General features: G+C 45.0%; 1 protein-coding gene across 3 annotated transcripts in view; it reads right to left on the bottom strand.

Moving 5' to 3' along the window:
- The window catches only part of MAMLD1 (mastermind like domain containing 1), a 146,665-nt gene extending 124,518 nt beyond the window's left edge, over positions 1 to 22,147 (bottom strand). For 2 of the 3 annotated variants that reach the window (XM_053670208.1, XM_053670209.1), the window contains exon 1: positions 22,100 to 22,147. In XM_053670208.1, coding sequence (XP_053526183.1) covers positions 22,100 to 22,105 — 6 coding nt within the window. In that variant the 5' untranslated portion in view covers positions 22,106 to 22,147. Of the gene's footprint in view, positions 1 to 20,892; positions 21,009 to 22,099 lie in introns of those variants that run through there. The other variant, XM_037153383.2, reaches the window with a different exon arrangement.
- Positions 22,148 to 25,566: the final 3,419 nt, after the last annotated feature.

Here is a 25,566-nt window from a genome sequence, read left to right as displayed (position 1 = left end):
TAGATACATTAGACTTCATCGTTAAATCTTGTATGCTACAAATAATACCATCAAGAAAGTAGAAAAATGACCCATAGAATGAGAGAAAATATTTACAATTTATATATCTGATAAGGGTGTAGTATCTAGAATACAGAAAGAACATACACTCAACAGAAGGGCAAATAACCCAACTTAAAAGTGGACAAATAACATGAGTAAACATTTCACCCAAGAGGATATACAAATGGCCAATAAACATATGAAAAGATGATCAACTTCAGTGGCTATAAGGGAACAGACAGAAACTCACAAGTGTTGACACGAATGTGGAAGAATTGGGACCCTTATATATTGTTGGTGAAATCTAAAATGTTACAATAATTTTGCAAAATATTTCAGCAGTTCCTTAAAATGTTCAACACAGAGCTATCATATCACCCAGTAATTCCTCTCCTAGGTATATACCTGAAAGAAGTAAAAGCTATAAAAACTTGTACATGAATATTCATAGCAGTGTTATTCATAGCAGTCAAAGAATAGTAACAACCCAAATTTCTATCAGGTGGTGAATGAACAAACAGAATGTGGTATATCCATACAATGGAATATTACTTAGCAATAAAAGAAATGAAATATTACTACATGATAAAACATGGATAAAATTTGACAATATTATGGTAAGCAAAAGACATCAGTCACAAAAAGCTGTCTGTTGTGTGTCTCCATTTATAATAATTTCCAGAATAGACACATCCATAGAGCCCAAAACACATTAATGGCTGCTAGGGGCTGAGGATAAAGAGGGATGGGGAATGGCTGGTAACTTGTATATGGTTCCTGTCTGGGATAACTAGTATGTTCTAAAATTAGATATTGCATATGATAGCACAATTCTTTGACTATACTAAAAATTACTAAATTGAACACTTTAATTTTATCACTTTAAATTAATTTTATGGTGTGGGAATTATATCAATAAAACTGTGTTTAAAAAATACAATACAGCCCTGACCAGCTGTGGCTCAGTTGGTTGGGTATTGTTCCACAAAGTGAAAGGTTGCCAATTTGTTCCCAGTCAGGGTACATGCCTGAGTTGGGGGTTTGGTCCCTGGACTAGGTACATATGAGAGGTAACGGATTGATGTTTTTCTCTCACTCTTTCTCCCTCCCTTTCCTCTGTCTAGAAATAAGTAAATAAAAGCTTTAAAAATAAAAAGTTTAAAAAGTACCATTTATAATTGCTCCAAAGAAAATATGATACTGAGATATCATATCTAAGAAAATATGCATAGGATCAGTATCCAGAAAATTAAAAAATGCTTATGAAGGAAATAAAGATCTATATAAATAGACATAAACATAGTAAATATTTCTTAGGCTACACAGCAAAAGTATGGTCTATAAAATAAACTTGATGGGAAAGAACCTCTTAAGAAGATGAAAAGACAAACTATAAACTGGGAGAAAGTATTCTCAAATTACATATCAGACAATGGACACATATGTAAAATATATGTAGAACTCTCAAAACTCAATATGGAATTTGGAATGGGATGGATTGTATCAATCCCCATGTCCTGGTTGTGATATTGGACTATATAAAACAGTGTGGTATTGGAGAAAGAACAGACAAATTGACCAGTGGAACAGTATATCTAGAAATGCACTCGAATATATGTGGAAATTGAATACAGTGACATTTAAAATCATTGGGGGCAAAGGCGGATGTTTTTGAAAACAGGGTTATGATAACTGAATAGCCATTTGAAAAATATGCAAAGATCTGTACCATTAATCCATCTACAAGAGCAAACTCCAAATGGGTTAGGAATCTTGACATAAACCTGAATCTTTACAAATATTAAAAGAGAAATGGGTGAATTCCTCTTTAACATGGGTGTGAGGAAGGGTTTGCTAAATGTGACTCAAAATCCAGATGCTATAAAAGTTTGATATTTGATTACAGAAAAATACTTCTGCCTAGCAAAAAAAAAAAACAAACAACACTAAAAAAACAACGAATAAATTGGGAAAAATTACTTGCAACATATAATACAGATTTTAAAAAACTAGTATTCTTAATACAGAAACTCTGAAAATTAAGGATAAAATATCAAAAACTCAACAGAGAACAGAAGAAAGACATGAATAGATAAGTGAACACACACACAGATTGAAAAGGTTCTAAAGCATATGAAAAGATGCTCCCAGTCACTCATAATTAGAAAAATGCTGTCCTGGCTGGTGTGATTCAGTGGACTGAGTGCTGGCCTGGGCAGCGGTCACTGGTTCTATTTCCAGTCTAGGGCACATGCCTGGGTTTCTGGTCAAGTCCCCAGTAGGGGGCATGCCACACATTAATGCTTCTCTTCTCTTTCTCCTTCCCTTCCCCTCTCTAAAAATAAATAAATACAATCTTTTTTAAAAAGAAAAATGCTAATGAAAATTATTGAGATACAATTTCTCATCTATCGGATTTACAAAATTTAAAGTGTAGCAAACCCTGTGAGGCTTTAAGGGAAAAGACACATTGCTAATGGGAATGCAAATTGGAACATTTCAGGAAGGGAATTTGGCAATACCTAACAAAACTATGTATATGTTTACTTTTTTTTAAGATTTTATTTATTTATCTTTAGAGGGGAAGGGAAGGAGAGAGGGAGAGAAACATCAATGTATGGTTGCCTTTCATGCATCCCCTGCTGGGAACTGGCCTGTAGGGAACAGGCCTGCAACCCAGGTATGTACCCTGACTGGGAATCGAACTGCGATTGTCTGGTTCGCAGGCCCGTGCTCAATCCACTGAGCTACACCAGCCAGGGCTGTATATGTTTACTTTTTGACATACCAATTCCATGTCTAAGAATCTGCCTTGAATGTATACCTCCAACAAAATGAAAATATATATGCACCAGGTTGTTGATTTGCAGCATTGTTTGTAATTGCTTAAGTATTGGGACCAGCCTACATGCTCGTGCAAAGGAGGGTGAATTAATAATGTACAATATATCCACACTATGTCATGTTATGTAGCTATAATACAAGAAATGATAAAGATCTTTGCCCTGGCTGGTGTGGTTCAGTGGACTGAGCGCTGGCCTGCAAACCAAAAACCGAAATGTCGCAGGTTTATTTGCCAGTCTAGGGCACATGTCTGGGTTGCAGGCCCGTCCCTGGCGGTGGGTGCACAAGAGGCAACCATGCATTGATGCTTCTCTCCCTTTTGTTTCTCCTTCCCCTTTGTCTAAAAGTAAATAAATAAAATTTAAAAATAGAAATGATAAAGATCTCTATGAACTGATACAAAGTAATTACTAGGATGTGTTGTCATGTAGAAAAGCAAAACCCACAAGAGTATGCTACCCTTCCTGTGAAAAGGACATATAAGAAAATGCACAGATACCTGCTTATCTGTGTGAAACAAAAAACAGAAGAACCAGTGACATTGGTTATTGAGAGGGGATGAATGGAATGAGATGGAAAGGATAAAAGTAATGGGCAGTGTCACTTTTGAGCAGTTCCAACTTTTGGAAGTGTGTTATTATTTCACAGGCTCACCAGAGACATGGAAATAAAGAACAAACTGATAGTGACCACAGGGCGAGGGGGATAACAGGGAAAGAAGGGGAAGGGTAATGTCAAGGAACATGTATAAAAAACCCATGGACAAAGATGGGGTGGGAGGTGGGGAAGATTGAGTGTGGGAGGTGGGGGTGGGTAGGGCAGAGGAGAGTAATGGGGGAAAATGGAGACAACTGTAATTGAACAGCAATAAAAAGAATTAAACTAGCAAAACAAACACAAACTCATAGATCCTGACAACAGAATGATGATTGGAGAGGTGATGGTGAGAGGCTATATTGAGTAAAAGGGGTCAAATACATGGTATCAAAAGGAAACTAGATTAGGGGTGGTGAGCATGCCTTGGAATATATAGATATAAAATGATAAGGTTGTACACCTATAATTTATATAAAGATATTAATCAATATTACCTCAAAAAATTAATACAAATAAATAAATAGGTATATACCTAAGTATGAGAACAAAAACCTCCAAAGGAATCTAAACAAGAAAAAGAGAACTGAACCATATTCAAACAACCACATTGGGAGGAGAGACAGAGAAGTAGCCCAGGTAATTTTTAACAGTCTTTGGATAATATATGCTTAAGCTAAAGACAAAATGAATTCTAAACAAATATTGTACTCTAGTTAACAGGCTTCTTTTCATAGAATTATGGATTAGCAATTCTCAAACTATTTTCTGTGTGTTTTAGGATTCAGTGAATGGGCAAATATATTATGGGTAGTAACAGAGAGACTTCTCATTGTCATAAAAGGAAGTCACAAAGCTAAAATAAACTTTGTTTTTGGATTGGAATTTAGCATTATCAGTGTGAACATATGATGGTCAGAGGAAGTTACCACAATAATAAAAATTAATAGAATAATGCAATATAGATATGAGATATTAAAATAATTACTTTTCTAGCTTTATGGACTGAGGGGGTCTACTAACAATAACACTTGTAGAAATGGGCACCAGATCTTGGTTTCCAAGTACCATTCTCCACTAAAAGAACTAGGGCTCCTTGGGATCGTGGCTGATTTTCATGGCTGGGGCAGAAAAGTACAAGATGAGCCTGGGGCATCTTGTTATGCCAGAAATTAAGACCATGCTCAGAGAATGATTAGGAATATGTCAAAAAGACATAAGCGGTACCCTGATTGGTATGGCTCAGTTGGTTGGGTGTTGTCCTGCAAAGCGAAAGGTTGCTGGTTCAATTTCTTGATTCTGGGTCAGGGCACATGCCTGGGTTGCGTGGTGTTTCTCTCACACATTGATGCTTCTCTTCCCTGTCTTTCTCCCTTCCTTCTGCTCTCTCTAAAATAATATATCTTTAAATGTTCACAATATTGGCCACAAGATTATTTTTTATTTAAACAAAAGGCATAAGAGGCAACATAAAGAGACTTCTACTGGCCAAACCTGGGAAAATTTGAGCATTAAAAAAAATAATGATTGTAAGGAATTATAACTCATTGATGCATGAGTTCCATTGATCCATAAAACAATAATCCGTGAGTTCACCTGATATAAATACATAAGGAAGGAATACTCTTTTACCATAGAAAGCCAAACAATAAATATAGAAGGAATGATAGAATTAGAAATTCTTTACTTGGCAACCAACATAATAAACTTGCCTTAGGCAAGGATCATCAATAGATGCTAAACTAGTGAGTGAAAGTTTACGGAGTAACAGGACATCAACATACCTTCAAAATATATACCCATAAGATTATTACAAAGGGGAAAATAGTAAATTGATATCAGAGAAACCTCAAAGATACCATATTAGCCAAGTGATCAAAGTTAACAACACTAGTAATGAGGCATATCACTTTGTGATATGATACACTGCATCACTGTGGAGCACACAGCATCACCTCCATGGTATTCCTTCCAGAAATGCATAACCTGAATCCAATCATGTGGAAACATCAGACAACCCCAAAATGAGTGACATTCTGCAAAATAACTGACCTGTACTCTTCATAAATATCAATGCTACAAAACACAAAGAGAGCCTGAAGAATTGTCCTACATTAAAGGAAACTAAAGGGGCATAACAACAAAATGCACCATATGATCCTGAGTGGTTTTTTTTTGTTTGCTGTAAAAGACATTTTTTAGACAATCAGCAAAATGTGAATGTTTATAGATTAAGATCTTTAGATCTGATTTGTAGCAACATTAGCTTCTTGATTTTGATCAACATCCTATACTTATGCAAGAGAATGTTTTTTTAGGAAACATATATTAAGCTATTTAGGCATAAAGGAGCATTATATCTGCAATTTATTCTTACACAATTCACTAAAATAAAATTTGTGTGTGTGTGTGTGTGTGTGTGTGTGTATAGAGGAGAAAGTAGATAAAACATAAAGAAAATGTGGTAAAATGTTAATATTTGGAAAATTGAGTGAAAAGTATTCACAAATTATTCATATTATTCTCCAAACTTTTCTTAAAGTCTGAATTTATGTCAACCTAAAAAATTAAATTACAAAATCTTAGAAGTGATCAATTCACCATACCCCCCACCCCAAGGCAGAAGCAAAGAGTACAGGCTTAAAGGCCAACCCTCAAAAAATGCTCTCAGTTAATGGGTAGGTTTCCAAGAGGCACCAGGACAGAAGTCTCTAGGCACACACAGGCATTCAGGGAAATGTATTGATAAATATCAAGTAAAAAATGTAGGCTTCCTTCTGACAAAAGACCTTTTGCCAATGCTTCTCAAAGCCTTGTTCAGTGTGGCAGATACTAGGCTGGTCCACTGAGATCCCTCCAGGTCTGCATTCAGAACCCAGCCTGCAAGGTAGAAAAACTGAGAACTGGAGAACTTCTTTCAGGTAGAACCATTTTGGGGAATGATGGATGGACAAACAGATAGGCAGACACATATAGATACACAAAGAGTTGAGATGTAAAAGGCTATCTACAGTAAAAGAATTTATGGAAATTAATGGTGATTAGCAATAGTTATTATTTTAAATAATTTCAGCCCAGTAAGCAAAGAAAGCACCCTCTAAGTAGTTTATCAGAGATCCACTAAAATGAGAACTTTTAAAAAAGATTTTATTTATTTTTAGAGAGAGGAAGGGAGGGAGAAAGAGAGGGAGAGAAACATCAGATTCACACACGCCCCAACTGGGGGCCTGTCCTGCAACCCAGGCATGTGCCCTGACTGGGAATCAAACCTGCAACCTTTCAGTTCGCAGGCTGGCACCCAATCCACTAAGCCACACAAGCCATGGCAGAACATTTAACTTTAAGAATCTAGTTGTGTGCTGTCCAATATGGCAGCCATGACACACATGTGGCTATGGAAAATTTGCAATGTGGCTAATATGAATTGAGGTATGCTGTGAGTGTAAGCTACACACTGGAATGTGAAGACTTGGCATGATAACAAGAATATATACCATCTCAGTAATTTAATTTTTAAGTGGATTACATGTTGAAATACTAATATTTTAGTATTAGTATTTAGTATTTTGATTTTTAGATAGATTGGGTTAAGTACAATATTATTTAATTACTTTCACTTGTTTCTTTTTAAATGTCACTACTAGAAAATTTAAAATTATATGTGTGGCTTGAATCCATGTCTTGTATTATACTGGGTTGGCAAAAAACAAAAAAAAAACTGTATGCCTTTTTCCATAAAATAAAAGACACATACTTCATTTTTATCAATAATTGATTGATTTGGATAGTTTGAGTATGTCAACTATCTCCTGGGTGATAGAATATTGCTTGTTCTCAATTAATGTCACAATTTGATCACTGTCAACTTTAACTGGTCTACCTGAACATGGAGCATCATCCAGCAAGAAATGTCCAGCATGAAAATTCACAAAATACTTTCAACATGTTTCATCAGTCACAGCGCCTTCTTTGTACATTGCACAAATCTTAGCTTTTCAGTTGTGTTTTACCTTTCTTGAAACAATAAAGCACATATGCCAAAAATGTTGCGTATTTTCTTCCATCTTCACTATTAAAATGGCTACCAAAAAATTCACCAATTTTGATATTTTTTAATGCAAGCTGCTGTGACAGCTGTCACAATACCACATAACAAAATTGTTTCAAATGAAGTTAAAGACAACTACACGCTACTAGTGCCATATTACAGGAAAAAAAGCAAACACACTTTTTGGCCAATCCAATATTTCTATTGGATAGCACTGGCCTAGTTGATACATGGTTTTGCAAATTTTTGCTCAAATATCACTTTCTTGGCAAGGTCCTTGCTGGCCACCTTATTTAAAAGTGCATCCTTTCATGGCATTTTCCAATTCCCTTTCTTGATTTATTTTGCTTCAAGGCAATTGTCACCTCGGACTCACTATATTATACTATATTTTTTACTTCTTAATCTTGTTTTTTGTTGTTCTCTGCTAGACTACCTTTCATGAGGGATTTTTTGGTTTGTTTTGTTCATTCTTATATCATCACCCTGACACATTAATTTGTAGAACTTCTTTACTTTGGGTATTCAGTAGCTTTTTGCATCTTAACTCTCAGGTAGCTGCCGTTCCAACCATCCATCCATCCATCCATCCATCCATCCATCCATCCATCCATCCATCCAAACATCCATCTATCCATTCATCCAACCATCTATCCATCCATCCTTCCACAGTTCCTTGCACATAGCAGACACACAAAATATTTTTGTGTAATCATCACTTTTTCAAAATGACTTTTGCCAGTTCCTGACTAGCACCCAAGTTCTAATTTTGTATTACTTCGGGTTCTTTTCATACTGACCCCTGACCTATCTAAATGGGAGAGGAGAGACAGCACATTGGGTCCCATCACTTGCAAGGGTTCATTATAGAGAAAGGTCTTGGGCACTGCCCTCCCTGCCCCCATTTTTGCCTTGATTTCAAGCCTATAACTCTTAACAAACCTGAATGAGGGGGAGGGAATACACATAGATACATTTTTCCAAAAAGCAGCCAGTCAACAGGAAGTAAGTGCTAGTAAGTTTCACTTTTCTTGGACAATCACTGAATTTTACTTCTAGAAACTATTTAAAGGTTATATACTCCCCTGGTGAAATCACAGCCTCCAAATATAACATCCACCTCAATAAGAGGAAATTCTCAGAGAGCCCTCTAACCCTTGGCCAGCCCCTTCACTGTCATGATAGCAACCATGTGGCACAGAGGAGTGAGGGACTTAGCCAAGGTCACACATTGAGGTAGCAGAGTTGGGTATGACAGCCAGACTGCTCCGCTCCCAGACACTGGTTCTGTTCCAAACCTGAGGAGGGGTGGCTGGGCATAGATAAGAGACTGTTGTGTTAGAACAGAAAAAAAAAACCAGTCCCAAATCTGGGGCTGTTTGGGAATAAGACATATTTTCTAAGCACTTGTTAGCTATAGGTGAACAATACATGTCTATGATTTAAACATAAACAAAAACATATGCAAACATGGCAAGTACTGTGGGTACAAACAGTTAAGAAACTAAGTTTCTTTTAGACCAGACAAACTGTTACCCATTACAAAAATTAGGGTGGGGTGGCTTAGGTTGTTTTTGCAAAATGACAATAATACATGAAGTCAAACCTAAAACAGCCAATACGTTCAAATTAAAATAATTCCAAATAAAAAGCCCCCAAGCACTACCTCCCATTATTTAAGAAAATCTGCTTTATTTTAAATTAGGCACTGGTACAAGTCCAACAAAATTAAATATTTACGTTAACTGAGAACAACTCTTGGTTGTTGGGGGTAGAGATGAGGGGAAAATTTCCTTTTTGATAAGCTACTATTTCATAGCTAGAAATAAAAAAAATCTGTCATCCTGATACTCTGCTGACTGCAGGCTCAAAAACTGGACATCTGAATTCTTCTTCTGTAAGGATATGTGGACTGTGGGTGGAGAAACAGCCCATGGTGTGTTGAGAGTAGGAACATCTGACTTCTGGACTATCTCAGCTCCTAGTGGCTTGCAGGGGAATCCAGCCCCACTATCGTCATGTGTAAAAACTGGATCTCTAAGAGAACATCCCCTTTCCCATTCTTTGGTCCTACATAAATACATATCAAATCTGTTGGTCTTTCCCCAAACTTTTATAACTGTTCTCGACTATATAACAGTCATAGCCCCCATTTACCAAACTAAAATGAAACCCTCATAGTTTTATATCTCTAATAATTCCAAAATAACAAATTATGATTTATCCTTTTCAAATATTTTTTAATATTTTATTTATTTACCTTTAGAGGGGAAGGGAAGGAGAGAGGAAGAGAAATATCAATGTATGGTTGCCTCTTGTGTGTCCCCTGCTAGGAACTGGCCTGCAACCCAGGCATGTGCCCTGACTGGGAATCCAACTGCGATCATGTGGTTTGCAAGTCCGCGCTCAATCCACTGAGCTACACCAGCCAGGGCCCTTTTCAAATATTTTAAGTAACTTAGAGTTTAATTTGAAACTCTGAGAATCATGACACATCAAAGTTGGAGGCACCCACAGATTCCCCTAGTCAACTCCTTCGCTGTACAGATGGAGGTTTCCCCATCTACAGAGACTCACAGCCTGGACCTGTAACACATGTCAGCTGACTCTCCAGGTGAACATTCTTCTCACTATTGCACTAGGAATCCCTAGCAGACTCAGAAAGCTGGTCCCAAACAGTGATTCTTCCAAAGAGCAAATGCCAACCGCCACACTTCCCAATTTGCAGAGCACTATGAGTTTGGATGATTACATGAGCATGCCTAAAATTGCTGGGTGGCATCTACTTTCAAGTGATTGGCAGGATTTCTCCCTTTCCAGAAGAATAATGAAGCTTAAGGACCAGATATTCCGGCAAATGATGGGAATCAGCACCACTCTGTTTAATAACCCAGTACTAAATGGTTCTTTTTAACATGATCTCCACTTAACCAGCTCTCGCAGATCTGACTGGTTTAACACAAGAAAGAGGAGACCTCTCAATCTACTTGCAAGCCAGTTCAAAGCAAAACAACACTCCTCTGTTTATAAAGGAAAGGAAAAGCCCAAGCTCCTAGAAAACATCCTTTTCCAAAAATGTTCCTAACTTAGGGCAGAGGAGGCAGAGGGGGCTTGCTCTACAAACATGTAGCTGATTTGATTCTGGAACTGCATAGGAGCAGGCTTAGCATGGCCAGGATCATCCTCTGAGTATTCAAAGAGCTTTCCAAACCTGTTCTTTGTATTGTCTCAAGCTGACTTCGAAAACCTGAGCATTCATTAGGACCAAATTAATCTGAAGATAGGTTATGTTTTTAAAAGAAGTGAAAAGACATTATTTTCAGGAGCCAGAGAACCTGGAGGCAGGATAGGCCCAACAAAGGCAAAAGACATATCTTTATGCTCATTTGTATTCTTGCATAGGGTGGCCTCTGACTTGTTAGGTGACATTGGAAAAGTAGTCCCCTCTCAGGGCCTCAATTTCCTCGTCTATTATTTTCCAGCCTTCCTGGCTTGACCAGGAAGTCTTGCCACATTCCCAGGTTCAGTTGTGGACAGTGGGGAAGGACTATTTGAATTGAGTCCAGTGGGCCTCTTCCCTCCCAGGATGACCACCCACCAAACAGAGTGCTTGTAGGCTGCTCCTGAGGCTTTTCTCTTAAGAGAACTGCTACTTCCCTCCTTAGGACAGAATGGTGGACAGATCCTGAGGCAGGTCCACTACCCAGTTTTCATAAATAGCTGCTTAAATCTTTTCACTAATTTGGGAGAGATTTAAGGATCCACTTTTACCTCCTGATTGCAGATTTGACAGTACTGGAATGCAAAAACCAAACCATTTCATTTGCTTTCTCAGATCCCATTTGCTGACTCCTGTGGCAGGCCAACATAGGAGTTAGCAAGGGCAATGCGTCAGATACATACACCCCAGCTCCACTCGGGAACCTCTGAGGTCTGAGCAAGCAGGGCCCCTAATGAGTTGTGACCTCCAGAACTGCCCGGACCTCAGACACTCTACATGCCAAAGGAGGTCCCTCTTGAGCTAGAGACTCTTTTATGATAGTTTGCCTAGGTGTAACTTACACAATGTCAAAGGAAGGGACAAATGGGCTTGTTATGTCAAAACAGACCTGCTTTCTGTTGGTTAAATTTCTCAGGCCAAATAGGAAGGCAAAATGAAGAGTGACCAATGACATCACAGGAAGAAACCCAACAGGGTTCCTGAGTCTGGTGTGTACAAGATGGTCTCACCAATACCGGTTCATCTGAATCTCCTCTGATGATGTTAAGCTGAGTAGGGCTAGCATTCTCACATTCCCATTTGACAACTGAGGACTCTGAAGCTAAGGTAGCTTTAGGAACTTGCCTAAAATACCACAGCTGGTTAATGTCCTGTGCCAAAGGCAAAAGTCATGTTCATTCACCACATCATGGTATTTCTATGCCCATGTGGTGACCAGAGGTGACCACACAATCTGGCACAGACTAAGACACCATGTTGAGGCATTCTTAACCTGTGTCAAAGGATCCCCAAGGGAACCATGAATGGACATCTAGAAGGGTCTATGAGCTCCTGAAATTAGATGCAACATTGCATATACTTGTGTAGTGATATAAAATGACCCATAGCTTGCATCAGATTTCAGAGTAAGTCCATGATCCACAAAAGGGAAAGAGACCACCTGCTTCAGAGAAACAGGAATCTTTTTTTCTAGGGTCAGCTTCCCTGAGGTGAGCTCAGGAGGGCCTTGGCAGCCAGGTGCTGCTGGGCACTCTATAGGCATGGTACCACTTGGTGGTGAGCAAGAAAGCCTACCTAACCCTTGAATACCACCTACCTGTGCTTTAAAGAATGGATGCTCTCCAAAGCATGGTGGCTCTTGCCTCCCATAACTTCAGTTAGAGGTTCCAGATTTCCCTGAGTCACAGAGTCACAGAGGTCTGAGGATGGTGCCTTTCCAGGGAAGGAGGATGGGCAGGTCCAGGATCCAGAAACAACAAGGTGGGGAGACTGAACCTGAACTTGGTTTGCTTAGGATTTTGCAAAGGCATGACTGTGAAGGCCAGACAGCCTATTCCCAACTGTGTGGGGGAACAAGTGTTTAGGTCCTAGCCCTTTCTATCTGGGTACCACCTTTCAAAAAAGATGTGCTGAGGATAAGAGATAATGTCAGCTTCTAGTTCTCAAATCCTGAAGGAAAATGTACTGTAAAAGGTGAAGTGCCTCTCTTTCTTGGGAGGAAATGAAGAGCAATCATGCTTATCTGACACTGAGATAAGGATGTGTGTGCGTGAGTGTAGATGTCTGGCTGTCCACAACTGCCGAGGCAAAGATATAAAGTCCCATGACTGGCTAAGCTAGTTGTCACCCTTATCCTACAAGTCTACTTCCATGGACTACAAAATAGAAGCAAACCATGCTGTGAAGGACTCCTGCCCAGGATCTGAGAAGCCAGACTTCCCAGCCACCCTAGAGTGGGGAGTAGGCCTACGGCTCCCACAACCAGTGCTGCTGTTAGGGTAGGTGGGGATCAAAACAGATTGGTAGGCCTGCCAAGGGGCCATCTCTCTAGGATGAGTGCCACAGGGAGGAAGAGGAGGGAGAAAAGCTTGCTTGGAGAAACCCAGGAAGTTTAATCTTACGATTTCATTGTTGCTGTGCTTTGAACAGGTTCTATCTTGGGAGCAGGCACTTGAGAGGCTTCAATTTGGAATGGCCTCACCTCTGCTGTGGGAGGAGAACTCACTACCTACCCTCTTAACAGGCAAGAAGGGGTCCCAGGTTGCCTCACTACAAAGGTTATTGGTTACACTCTGAAGGCAACATACAGGACATGGACCATGTTCAGGGAGCACTGGCTGCCTAGTGGGATTAGTGCAGTGACACTCTTTCATGATATCAGGGCTCATTTTGAGGGCTGTGGCTGTGACTGACACAATAATGCTCTTTACCCCATCACTGGGGAATCACTAGAAACAACCAGATTATTCACTTTAATTTGAATGTCAGCACAATTATTTTAACACCAAGTGTGTCAGATTTGACTTTATATCCCCCAAATTAATTTTAAAGCAGTGGCTAAATGAAATGCATACTTCTTTAAGCTTTCGTTACAACATGTTCATGAAGCAAACTGAGAAGAAAATGTAGTAATTAGAAGCTAAATTAGTCCTTGACAGACAAGCAGCTTAGAAACACTGTGCTGTCCTCCCTAAACCTAGTGTAATGCATGCCAGTCTTTCAGAATTAGACATGCAAATCATGTGACATTGGCAACTGCATTGAGACTACTGTCCCACTTAAAATTCCAAGGTCGGTGTTAGAACTACCCAAGGCAGAAATTAACACAGATCTCATTAGGACTAAAACTCAAACAATCAGCAACTGCCAAGGGAGCCCACCCAGCCCAGCCCTACGAGGGGCTAGTTGCCCAACTCTCCATGAGCAACTTGAAAATACAAGAAAACAAAACAACCTTTTCCGTGGCACCCATGCCTGAGTCCCAGACTGATTCTTAACATTCAGATCTTCCACAATCTTCAGTGAGTTCTAGACTTGGAGTTCTGATGCCAGCGTGCCCCTCTGTTTCTCAACAATGCTAACCACAGCACACACACGGAGAAGCTTATATTACATTAGTTAGTAATGATGGTCCTCCTCTGTTCACAATATTCCTCTCACTACTTTGCTTTTCCTCAGCCTGAGTGCAAAGTTGGCATTCCAGACCCAAGTACTTGACTGAGAGGTGGAAACCAGAGTTCTAATTTAAGAACCCTCCACTGTGCCCCCTCAGAGAAGTCAGGCCCCCATCTCTGAGCCTCATTTTCTTCTTCTTTAAAATCATAGGGCTTTACTTTTCCAGCTTGAAAATTCTCCATCTTTCAGCATCTGAAACTACTCATTGGGGCAATTATGTGCATTGGGGCAACTATGTGCGGGACTGTGGTGAACCAGCTAATGGGACTTCCAAAAGGAAGGCAGAGCTGGATCCTCTCCTCCTTCTCCCCTTGCCTTCTTCTTTGTCACTGAGCCCTTAAAGAAGCTGGAGTTACTAGTTTTAAGTTCAAACACTGGGCAAAATATAGACATATTATTTATTTATGGGGCAAAGGTGGCACTCAGGACAAGTGGACAAAGGACTTGAGATGGCCCAAAGCATTCAGGCCGACTAGGTTTGTGTGCTACCTTTAGTGACCTAAGGCCCACACTTCCTCTCCAAAAATGCAGAGCACAAACTGGGGCTACCAGGCCCTTTGGACACAGATGCTATTCACTAGTTCAGACCCTGTGGCCTCCAGTGGCCCCTTCTAGAATCATCAGAATGTGTCTTGATGGCCTAGTGTCCAGATGCTTCCATAGATGGAGGAAAGGGGGGAAACACAATGGCCAGTTGGCCAGGGCCCCTGCTAGCATGATGGAATGATGGTTAGCCCCATCCTCCTTCAGGCCTTGTGGAACAATTCTCAGCCTTAAGAAAACATCACTTCCCAATGCCCACTTAATGGTTTTTTACTGCATAGATCTAACAAGCAGCAGAGTGTCCTGAGAGGGGAAGGTAGCTAGGTCCCTCCCCTTTCAGGAAATGGGTGGGCATTGAGGCTGCACCCTGGACTCTTCAGAAAGGGGAATTGCCGCTGCAAGACCAGAAGGCAACCAGGGCAGTACTGGATTGCATGGTAGGGCTCCTCCTCTAGAATAGGAAAGACTCCACTATCATGTAGGTCAGCATAGAGGAAGAAGCCTGAAGATGGGGTTCCAGGACAGTTCTCAAAGACTTTGCAAAGGGCTTTTTCTTTATGGTGCTCTTGGACCTGTCTCTGGAAACCTTTACTCCTGCAGCTTGGTGCCCACAGCCAGTGAGGCCTTACAGGGGCAGGGGACATCTTTGTAGGTTGTGACTTATCTGATTGCTTTGGAGATTATGAAGATGTCAGATCTCAGGAAGAGACTTGAGGCACAAAGGATATAGGGGAAATTGTGTGAACAGGAAGAAAGAAATAAAGTAATGAGGTGTGGCGGGGAGGAAACCCAATTCTTTTACTTCCATCCCTTCCCCTTGCAGAAAATACTCCTGAGGCTTCAGAAGTCCAGGGTTGGTCATTTGAGGGCAGGACCCCATAGGACTCTGCTATTCTGCCTGTCCCTCCCAACAGGGCCCCTGACTAACTGCCAGCAGGCTCCAGCTCTGTGAGATCACTCTCCTGTTCTAAATGACAAGAGCAGTGATGACAAAACCAGTAGTATGCACTGCAATTAAACCCATCAGTTTCATGCAGATTTATAAAGTTTCCCTTTTCAAAGTTTGGAAGATGTTTAAGGACTCAATGCCTAAAAAATCAGACTACTTCCAGCTGAGCTTTGCAAGGCTTCAATCCTGCCATACAGTTGACTGGTCTGCCTAGGCTAATTCTCAGTGGAGTTATGAGAGGTATGATGGGAATTGGTTTATTGTGCTGATCTATAGTAACCGACTCCTGTTCCTCCCTCGTTTATCTCCTACCCCAGCCACATCTGGGTTGGTTTATTCATACTCTCAGCATTGTAACTGCTCCAACAAACACTCAGCCTTTTCTGCTTCGATGAGGAGATTTTTTAGTTACATCCATTATATGTGTATCAACATTTATGGCAGCAAGATAATTGCCAAAGAGCTCAGAGGATAAAAGGTCCTTCTTCATAATGTCTACCCCTCCTCCAATTCATTAAAAAAATCAATATTAACATCAAGCAGGGCAATGGCATATTCCTTCATGATTGCTGTACCCTTAAAGTTGGAAATATGATTTTAAAAAAACTCAGCTGGACTAGGAAGAAAAGGCTCAACAGTGAATTCAGAGCCCATACTCTAGTGTAGCTCATGTTTGTAGAGAAAAAGGCCTTTTGTCCTTGAAACCTTTGCTAAATAACTGCAAAACAGCAAATCTACTCTATATGAGATGAGTTGTTTGGAAACATGCCAGTCCAATTTCAGAGTTTGGATTGCGCTATCTTCAAAGCAACCAAACGAACAGGAAGCTTGCCATCAATAACAGGCCCTGAGATCGCCTGACTAGGGGTACTGGACAAGAAGCCCTCAGGGTTGCCTCTCAGCCACCCCCATCCATGAAGAAGTTCACACTGGCATAGGACACAAAGAGAGGGAACACTTCTCACTTGTAAATTGTTTTGCTTCCCATTTTTATACCTCACTCTTCTGGTTGCCCCTCAAAAATCTCAGCCCCATTTAAAAAATATCTAGCTGTTTTCCCCAATAGTGCTTCACTTTCCTAGAAAAATGACTATGTCATTCACAAATGACAGTGTTAGAGGTGGAAGGGACTCAGACTTCCAGGTTATGAGAGAGGGAGATGCAGAAACAAGGGAGCAGGTGGGCCTTGCCTGAGGTCACTCTGCTAATTAGTGGGGCAAGTGTTCTAGAACACAAGTTTCTCAGTTCCTAAGTTAATTATCTCTCCAATGCACCACTACAGAAAAAAATCAGAATCTTTAAAAAAAAAAAAAGGTTTACCATGGATAGGAAGCCTTTTTAAAGGAGAGTAGTCAAACTACTGCCCGAAAGAACCACGTGTCTAAGATCAATTTCTGCCCATTTTATAAGGCTAAGCAGTGCTTGAGTTTCCTAAAGATGATCTACTAACAGGTGCATTTTAAGCCTGTAGGTGATCAGCTTAAAAGTGGAGGGGATGGCATTAAATGTGCTGGCCGTGCTTGAAAAATTCCTTTTCCTTAGTGAATAGGAACAACAGTAAATCCCTTACCTAAAGATGCAATGAATGTACAGCCCCCACCTCCATCCCAGCAATAGGTTATTTCCTGGTAGACTTTAAGCATTCAATGACATTCCTGTTTCAACACATATCTGTGTCATTGTCAGCATCAGTGGCAGGAAAACAGACCTAGTCACCCTTTGCTAATGATTTCCTAACACGGAATTTCCTTCTATCTTCTCAAGCCTTTCTTCTTCCAATGCCAAACTGTTTTCCCCCCTGAAAACTGAAAATGATCACAGCCAGTAGAGGATGATTTTTAAGGAGATCTTATACGGAGAGGTGCAGATCTCTGTGACACATTTAAGTTGGGAAAGAAGTGCTAGTTTTTCAAAAGCCAGTGGGAACAAAACAGAGAGCTTTCCTCCCTGGCATCTAGGAATCCTTTTTCCTGCCCCCCCCTTTCCAGGTTCCATTGTAAGCAACACTATGACTTGTGTTGAAGGAAACACTCACACATTGGAGGCACATGTGAAGAGAAGTCAAGGTAGCCCCCAGAGCAGGGGACAGGCATTGGAGAACAACCAAAGCACAAAGCAATACTGGAGTTCATCACATTTCTCTTCTGGAGAATATTCTATTTAATATGCAAACTAGTCATCAAGAGAAAAGAGGGCTGTTACTTTAAGCAGAGGAAGCTGATTAGATGCTCTAGCTGGCAGAAAACAGCTGGTCTGTCCAGCAGGTTCAAGGCCATTTCAGCTTCCCTCTTATGGAGGCACCATATGTTCCATCTCGCACATCAGCAGCTTTATTTTCCAATGATCTTACTCCAGAAGGGAAGCACAAAGTGGGGAGAAGACAGAACTTGTGGTTTACCCTTGCAGCACTTTCTTGTGGTTTTAGATGCAGTTGGAATGTGTATGTTGGGGGAAGAGGGGAGTTAATGCTTCACCTCCATTCCAAAGACCGAGAACAAATGTCGGACCAACACTTAGGAATAATCTCCACGGCGGGGGAGGGGAGTGGTGTAGGGGAAAGATGCAAAAAGGCACAAATAATATGTCACCATGTGATTAAATGGGAAGAGGGGGAGGAGGCTGCAGCAACAAGATATCCTCAGGAATCTGAATCGCCCGAATCTCCCTTAGCTGCCTTAGCTGCCGGACCCACCAGTCGAGTTTGGGCTCCGCCCACTTCTCCTTATTTGTCAGCTTTTCTTCCTGCTAGTATCCTCTTTCCCAACAAAGTTTAGGAGGAAAGAAGCGGACCGCTTTGGAGACTGAGGACCTGGCAGGCCGACAGACTGGCAAAAGGTTACTTCTTACTTTATGTTAAACATTTCTCAATGCAAGTCCGGGGTCCCTCAGGTTTGTGGGGTAAAGCAAGTGCCCAGCGCCTAGTGCATTCAGAGGCTGAAGGCCCACGCAAGTTCCGGAGGTGCATTCTTGTCCCTAGTGCCTGTCGTGTCCAGGCTGCAAGAGCTAGGATGTGGGGGTTCTGATTCCCTTCCTGCCTCCAAACAAAGGGGTCCCAGTGAGCATTGGAATTAGTGTGGGGGCAGGGGATGGCAGCAGGAGAGTGAGGGAAGAAGTGACGCGTATAAACGTATAACCCCGGGGTGGCGAGAGCCTCAGTGTAGCTACCTGGGTTTCGGACTTTCTATTTACACCGCCTGGCGGGACAGCTGCCTTGAGCCCAGGAGGAGAGGGTCAAGGGCTGAAAATTGAAACAGAGAGGGCGTCCCCTCTGCCAGTGCCCAGGGAGAACAGTGTTGAGCCGCATCTGCCTAGCCTGCGGAGCCTTGTGCCGCCCCTAGCCTCTGCAGCTGCTTGCTGGTAGTCAGTCCTCTGAGCCATCCGGACCTCCGGGGCCCAGAGTGTCCACTGTTGACAGGTTGGGAGCCCGAAGGGCACCATGAGTCAGGGAAACACCTTCTGGGGCTCCGGCGGAGGAGTTTTGGAAGTACAGCCCCTTCCCCAATCGCTTACAAATGCTCTCCAGTGCCCAGCCACTCCAAGCAACTGGGAGATAGCTGCTCCCGCCCTCTGCTTAAGTCCCTTTTCCCCTTCCCTCTCTCCAGCCTCCTGGGAAACAAAGGGGCTTTTTAGAAAGCGGCTGGTTGGCCAAAACGGCAATGGGGTGGGAAGGAGAGGGATCTCTATAAAGACAAGGAAAGACTAGCAGAGGTGGGGTGGAGGAAGAAAACGCACCTCCGGGAGCCCCAAGCGGCGCCTGCGGGTGTGCTGCTGACCCCTCTGGACCCGTGGGCACACCGCCGGCTACCGGTACCTGCAATAGACTGGGCTGCCCCGTTCTGGTGCTGCGCACTGGCTCATAGCAGCCCCGGCACAGGATTGTCCCGGGCTGTGGGGCCGGAGCCTGTGGGGTCGGCTCAATCCCCGCGGCAATTTCCCCCGGGAGACCTGTGCCCTCTTCCCGTCCAACTCTTTCGCAATTGTTCAGGCTAGCGGAGACGTTGGTTGTTGTTACAGCAAGGCCACCCTCCTGTCGTACGCTCGGCTTGCTCGCCCTCACATTGTCCCAGAGCCTCGGTCGGCTACTCGCAAGTGGCTCATTCGCTCTGGTTCGGAAGGCGCCCCTGAGATTCCTTCTGCTGCCAAATAACAACACCAAGCCACCCCAGCACACACCTTGTACCCAAGTCCTCTGGCCATCCACACGCACACACATCCACAGTCGGGGTGTCCCGTTGGACTACGCCCAGGAGTAGGAGTAGTGGGGGCAAAACCCCTGCCCGAAATACATTTGTGTGGTCAGGTTCCGACGACTTCAGGGCAGTTTTCTGGCAGGCTAATCTTATTAGTGTCTGCTCAGCCCACATTTAATCACAGATCAAAATCAGACGGTCTAGCCAGCTTTCCAAGTGGCTTCAGACACGCTGCATCGAGAAGGAGCCTGCCCAAGCCAACTGGCCAAGAAAAGTATTTGGCAGTGCTCTGCAGGGGCGCAGGGCGGAGGGAGCGCTTCCCACCCGCCTTTGCAGGCGCCGCGCACCGAACTCTGCCTCGGCTCTGAGGCATGGGAACTCGCCGTTAGCTCGGGCAGGAGACCAGTCGGGGCTGCCTCGAGCCTCTAGCTCAGCTCGGGGCTGCTCTCCAGGGGAGGATTTGGCAGGAGAACCAGCCCGAGGCAGAGGGCTCAGTGTGGTCATATTCCACACTCCCTCTGTCCGCGGCCGCAAACAGTCTTGGGGTGGAGTGGAGGAATCCTGCACCTCGAGCCCACTGCCTACTGTCCCAGGCTAAGGGAGCTGGTAGTCGAAGGCAGCGTCACCCGGCAAGCGGCCCAGGGGGCGCAGACTAGGAGCCAGCGGGTCATCCAGCTTGACCAGGAGAGCCCCCGTGGCTCGGACCCTCTGCCTTTCCTCCTTGGTACTTGGCTGGCCCCGATTGATTCCAGGTTGGGGGGGGGTGGAGGAACAGGAAGAGGCCTCAGTCCCGGGCGATGCGACCTGAGCTCAGCCCGGCCCGGCTTATTTGAGGAGGGAAGCAGCGCTCTGTGCCAGGTGGGCCGAAGGCTTGGAGGAAACTTTGGGGCCCCCGGCTCGCAGCACCCCTGGACCCAGGCTCCTCTGTGATGGGGGTCACTAGTGGGGTACCAGTGCACCCCGGAACACCCAGGAGTTGGACCTCCTGGGCCCGACTCAGCCTTACCATGCTGCAGAGCTCCCGTGGCGGCGAAGGGGGCAATGCCCCAGGGGCGGGCGGCCGTCTGCGCCTGCTGCCTGGCCTCCAGCGTCCGCTGAGTGGCCCGGCCTGTTTGCAGAACACCCTCTACCTAGCGGCTGGTGCCTCACGCCCACCCGGAGTCAGCTGTTTCAGCTCGAGGCCAAGTTCATGCCAGCGCTGCGGTGGCGGCCTTAATCTGCTAGCTCCATTCCCACCGACTGGCTCCGCGCGGTGCGCCCGGAAGGTGGAGTTTCGGGGGTTTAAGTTACTGATAGGCATTTCTCACTGCTGTGTCACTCAAGGAGGAGGAGACACGCAAGCCGCACACTCACACACCCTCACACACGCGGTGAAGAGCCGCTACGGACTTAAAGGGGAAGCTGCATTGCCCTGCCCGCGACCCCTCTGTCTCTGAGCCCCAAAACGCTGAGTTTTCAGGCCCGAATGGGGCCAGGGGCAGCGGAACCGCAGTGGCAGCCCAAAGGGCCGCTCTGGTCCTCCTGCCTCTTTTTAAAAGGGAAAGAGGCTGAAGGCTGGCTTCGCTGTAGTCGCCTTATTTTCTCCAGTCCACTGGAGCCTCAGCCACTGGGGAGAGACGGGATGGGAGGAAGGCGCACCAGGGCACTTACCTTAGTGGCTCCAAATGTTTTAGGAGGCGGTCAGTGCCATACACAGCAAGTGGACTGCCTAGTCGGTGTGTTGAAGGGGAGAGACCAAAGCGAGGTGACCTAGTGCCTCCAGGCACAAATGGATGGGGCTTGCCAGAGAGCCACAGGAGGAGCCCCCCCCCCCACTGCACTTGGGAAACCCGCAGGAGGCAGGTAGCCTTCCAGAGAGTGGGTAGAACTAGCGGGTGAGGCTTGAGCGTCCCTGATGGACCGAGGGCGAGCTGGAAGTGCGGGAGATCCAACACTCACTGGCCAGAGTGAGAGTGCACACGAGTGACGGGGACTGAGAGAGACAGAGGCCGAGAGAGGCATCAACAGACCGAGGAAAAATGACAGCAATGAGTGGAAGAGAGACACCAGGGAAGGGAAGGGGGGGGGAGGAGGATGGCAGATCCCTGAAGGACTCCGGAGGTTCACAGGGGCAGGAATCTCGTTGTAAAGTAGCCTATTGGAGTCCCTCATCCTGTCCTATTCTCTCGCAGCTGAGACCTACACACGACCTAGTTACCGGGGAGGGTGCTCACCTTCATTTGGGAGGCGCTGGGTGGGTAGCGAGGGTCCCACTGCCGACGTTTCCTCAGGCTGGCTCCCACTGGACCGCCCAGTCAACCTGCTGTGACAGCAGTGAGGACTAGGGTTCTCAGGTGGCAGTTACTGAACTGGGCCTGCCCCTGCTCGTCTAGCGCCCCCTCCCCCTCCTCGTCCTTTCCCCTCCTCCTACGCTCGCCAAGACCCCCCACCCGCCGCAGCTGTCTCCAAGGGGAAGCTGTCTGCCCTCGGGGAGTGATCAATCAGGAGCCCTAACGCGCCAGTCAGTCTCCTGCCTTCTAGGCCTGGGGCGGTGAAGCCCCGACGCTATCTGAACTGCACTGGCGCTCCCATGGCCCCGGGTTATCCCAGGACGGACACCTGTAGCTTCCACAGGACCTGATTTCCCAGTGAACTGCCCCCCAGTCCAGAGAGCCCGGCCCTCTGTCTCGCCAGCTCCAAAGCCTCCGGCTGCCCTTCCCTACCCTGGGGCTGGCCTGAGCCCCTTCTCCTGGGTCCCTGCCCCATCTGCGTTTCTTAACCTGGACTTTGCTGAGCTCTGCCCACAGGCTGCCGGTCCCATAGCAACAGCGCTCCGAGGGCAAAGCCCCAGCCCCCTCTCCACTCCTGCCAGCACCTGTGAGGAGCGACCTGTCACCACCACATCTGATGGCACTTGTCGGAGCTGCCGGCCCCACCACCCACTCGGGCCCTCCTTCCTCCAAGTCCATTCCCCCCGCGGACTTTGCCAGGCCCTCTGAGAACTTAGCGTGATCCAGTAATGTGCTGGAAAGGCGCCACCCAGCCCGGCGCAAGCCTATAAAATTTCCCGAAGTTCTGCTGAGGGACAGCATTCAAGGCCCAGCTGCGGGACACCGCACAGCCCAGTACCAGGGAGACCAGGGCGCGCGGAGGGTGGGGGGTGGTGTGGTGGGGGGGAGGCGGGCCTGCACAGCTCCACTGGGAAGGAATTCACCTTGGCCAGTTCCAGCCCGGGCTGCTCTACAAGGGCTTGGGGCCAGTGGCCGGGAGAAGTTATTGCATTCTGGTGACTGAACTAAGTCCTTACCTTCACTCCAGACAAGACCTCGGTTGGAATATTGGATAGAGTCTTGGCCTCTGGCCTGTCTGGGTCCTGCAGGAAGGGGAAGTCATCCTAGAGCCACCATTCACCCCTAGAGCTAGAGATAGCTCTGAAGTGTCTTGAAGTGTATTCTATTAAAAATGCAGTTGGAACCTGGGATAACTGTCTGTCACAGAACATTGCAGAGTGTTTTCAAAATTTGATGCACCGCCCAGCCCCAACACACTGGTCGAGGAGGTGGAAAATGGTGTTCTACTTCCAGACATCTCCACTCCATCCTCATGTCACTTCCCCTCTTCTTCCCTAGAAGAGTGGGTGATGCCACTCCCCTACAATATCCTGGGAGCCTGTGACATCACAGCTGTACCTGTGGCATATGGTCAACTGCCTCCATGGCATCACCACCTAGATGGACACAAGACATCTCAAACTCCATATGACACAAGAAGAGCTCCTGGCCACCCCCCAAACCTGTTTCTTCTTTGCTCTGCCACCTCAGTTTATGGTGGCTCCATTCTTCAGATTGCCAGGTCAAATGGCAATCCTGGACTCATCCTTGATTCTTACCTTTCCCTCACACCCCGCATCGAGAGATGCAGACAATTCTGTTGTTTCCATCTTCAATATGTATCCACCATCTCATCCTTCTCTCCTCCTTCAATCCTAGATATCTGGTTCAGTCACCAACATCTCCCGCCTGGATTACTCCAGTAGCCACCTAACTTGTTCCTCTGTTTCATACCTTCCACAAAACCCCTCTCCCCCACCTGTCTGGTCCCAATTTCACTAGAGTTAAACTGTAGTGCTTCTAGTATCTTAACAGGCCCTGCACAACATGCCCCCTCCCATCTGGATGACATCATCTTCCTTCTTGCCCTCCCTCCCTCTGCTCTAGGCCTCCTGATCTTCTTCAACATACCAGGCACCCCTCCTTAAGGCCTTTGACCCACAGTTCCTTCTGTTGCAATGCACTTCCTGAAGTATCCATAGGATTGGTTCCTTTATTTCCTTCAATTTTTACACAAATGTCACCTGGCCACCTTGTGTAACATGTCAAAGATTCACACCCGTCCCTGGCACTTCCTCCCCCATTTCCTGCTTTGTTTTCTCTCCTGAATTTACCACTAGCCATTCTCCACTATATGTTGGGCTCCAGGAGGCCCACAATTTGTGTCCACAGCTATATTCCCAGCTCTTAGCACAGTGCCTGGCAGAGAGTGTCTGCTCAGTGAATGTTAGTAGGATTCTGTTTTCTTGGAACTTTCCAGAAACTCTGGGGACCATAACATTGTACACAGACACAGGGAGTGGGGCTCATATTTTTCAATACTTTCATCGCATTTTAAGGAGGTTTGTGATGTGAATAAAGGTAAAGCAGGATAGAGATCAGGCAAGGATCTCTCCGTACCTTGAATCCAGCCTAGAATCCTGTCACTAAAGATAACCGTGGCAAGATGTGTTATGGTTCTTTCAGTTGCTGTTGGAAACAGAGGTTCCCTTGTAGTTGTCATCTTGGGTATCCCCGAGATTGATGGAGAAATGGGAGAGGAGGCCAGAGACAGAGATGCGGTTGAAGGCTTTCTCCACAGTGAGTGGAGACTCTTTTTGTCACCCAATATGTAGAAGAAGTCTTGAGCTAACAGCACATCTCTCCATTTTCTGAAGTGTACCATGTGCGTTATCTGCATGACCCCATGTACCTGAGGAGGCATTAAGCATTGTCATTTCCATGTTCTACATGAGGAAATGGGAGGCTCAGAGAGGTAAAAGTACATGTCCAGGATCACACAGATTGAGAGTTGCAGACCTACAAGCAACTGGGCTTCGAAGCTTGGGCTTCCTTTGCAGTCCAGCATTCAATCCATTGAACCACACCAGCCAGGGCTACAGCTTGGGCTTCCTGCATATTCCGTGTGGCCACTTGTGTTTAGTATGTGCAGTCCTGGTGAGGAAGGGAATCCTGAAGAGGTCTCAGGGGGTTGCCCTTCTCCCGTGGGAATCTCCTGGCCCTGTTTCTGGGAGGCTGCCAAGCAAAGGGTTGGGTTTGATCTATGGGAGTGCAGAGCCACCATGCAAGGCCTTTGGTCTGATCTCAGCCTGGAGCTTGACGACAGCAGTCATCTGTCATTAGTAGTCATATTCCTGTGAACATATATTAAGTTTTCCCAAGTTCATGTAATGTGTGCTGGGGGCTTATCTTCAGCATCTGGAATTCTGTGTGTGGCCTGCACAGGTCAAGGCCCTTCAATAATAGGCATGCTGACTACAGATAAGAAACATGCATCCAATTGTTCTGTTCCAGGTTACTCCCTTGCTTCAGAACCTCCTGTGGCTCCCTTTTGCTGGTAGCATTCAGTCCCAACCAACCCCTCAGCCTGA

The sequence above is a fragment of the Artibeus jamaicensis genome, unplaced genomic scaffold (genome assembly GCF_021234435.1).
Source record: "Artibeus jamaicensis isolate MK-2021 breed Jamaican fruit bat unplaced genomic scaffold, CSHL_Jam_final contig_554, whole genome shotgun sequence".
Taxonomy (NCBI): Eukaryota; Metazoa; Chordata; class Mammalia; order Chiroptera; family Phyllostomidae; genus Artibeus; species Artibeus jamaicensis.
The sequence above is the reverse complement of the archived record's forward strand: the minus strand, read 5'-3'. Positions and strand labels throughout refer to the sequence as shown.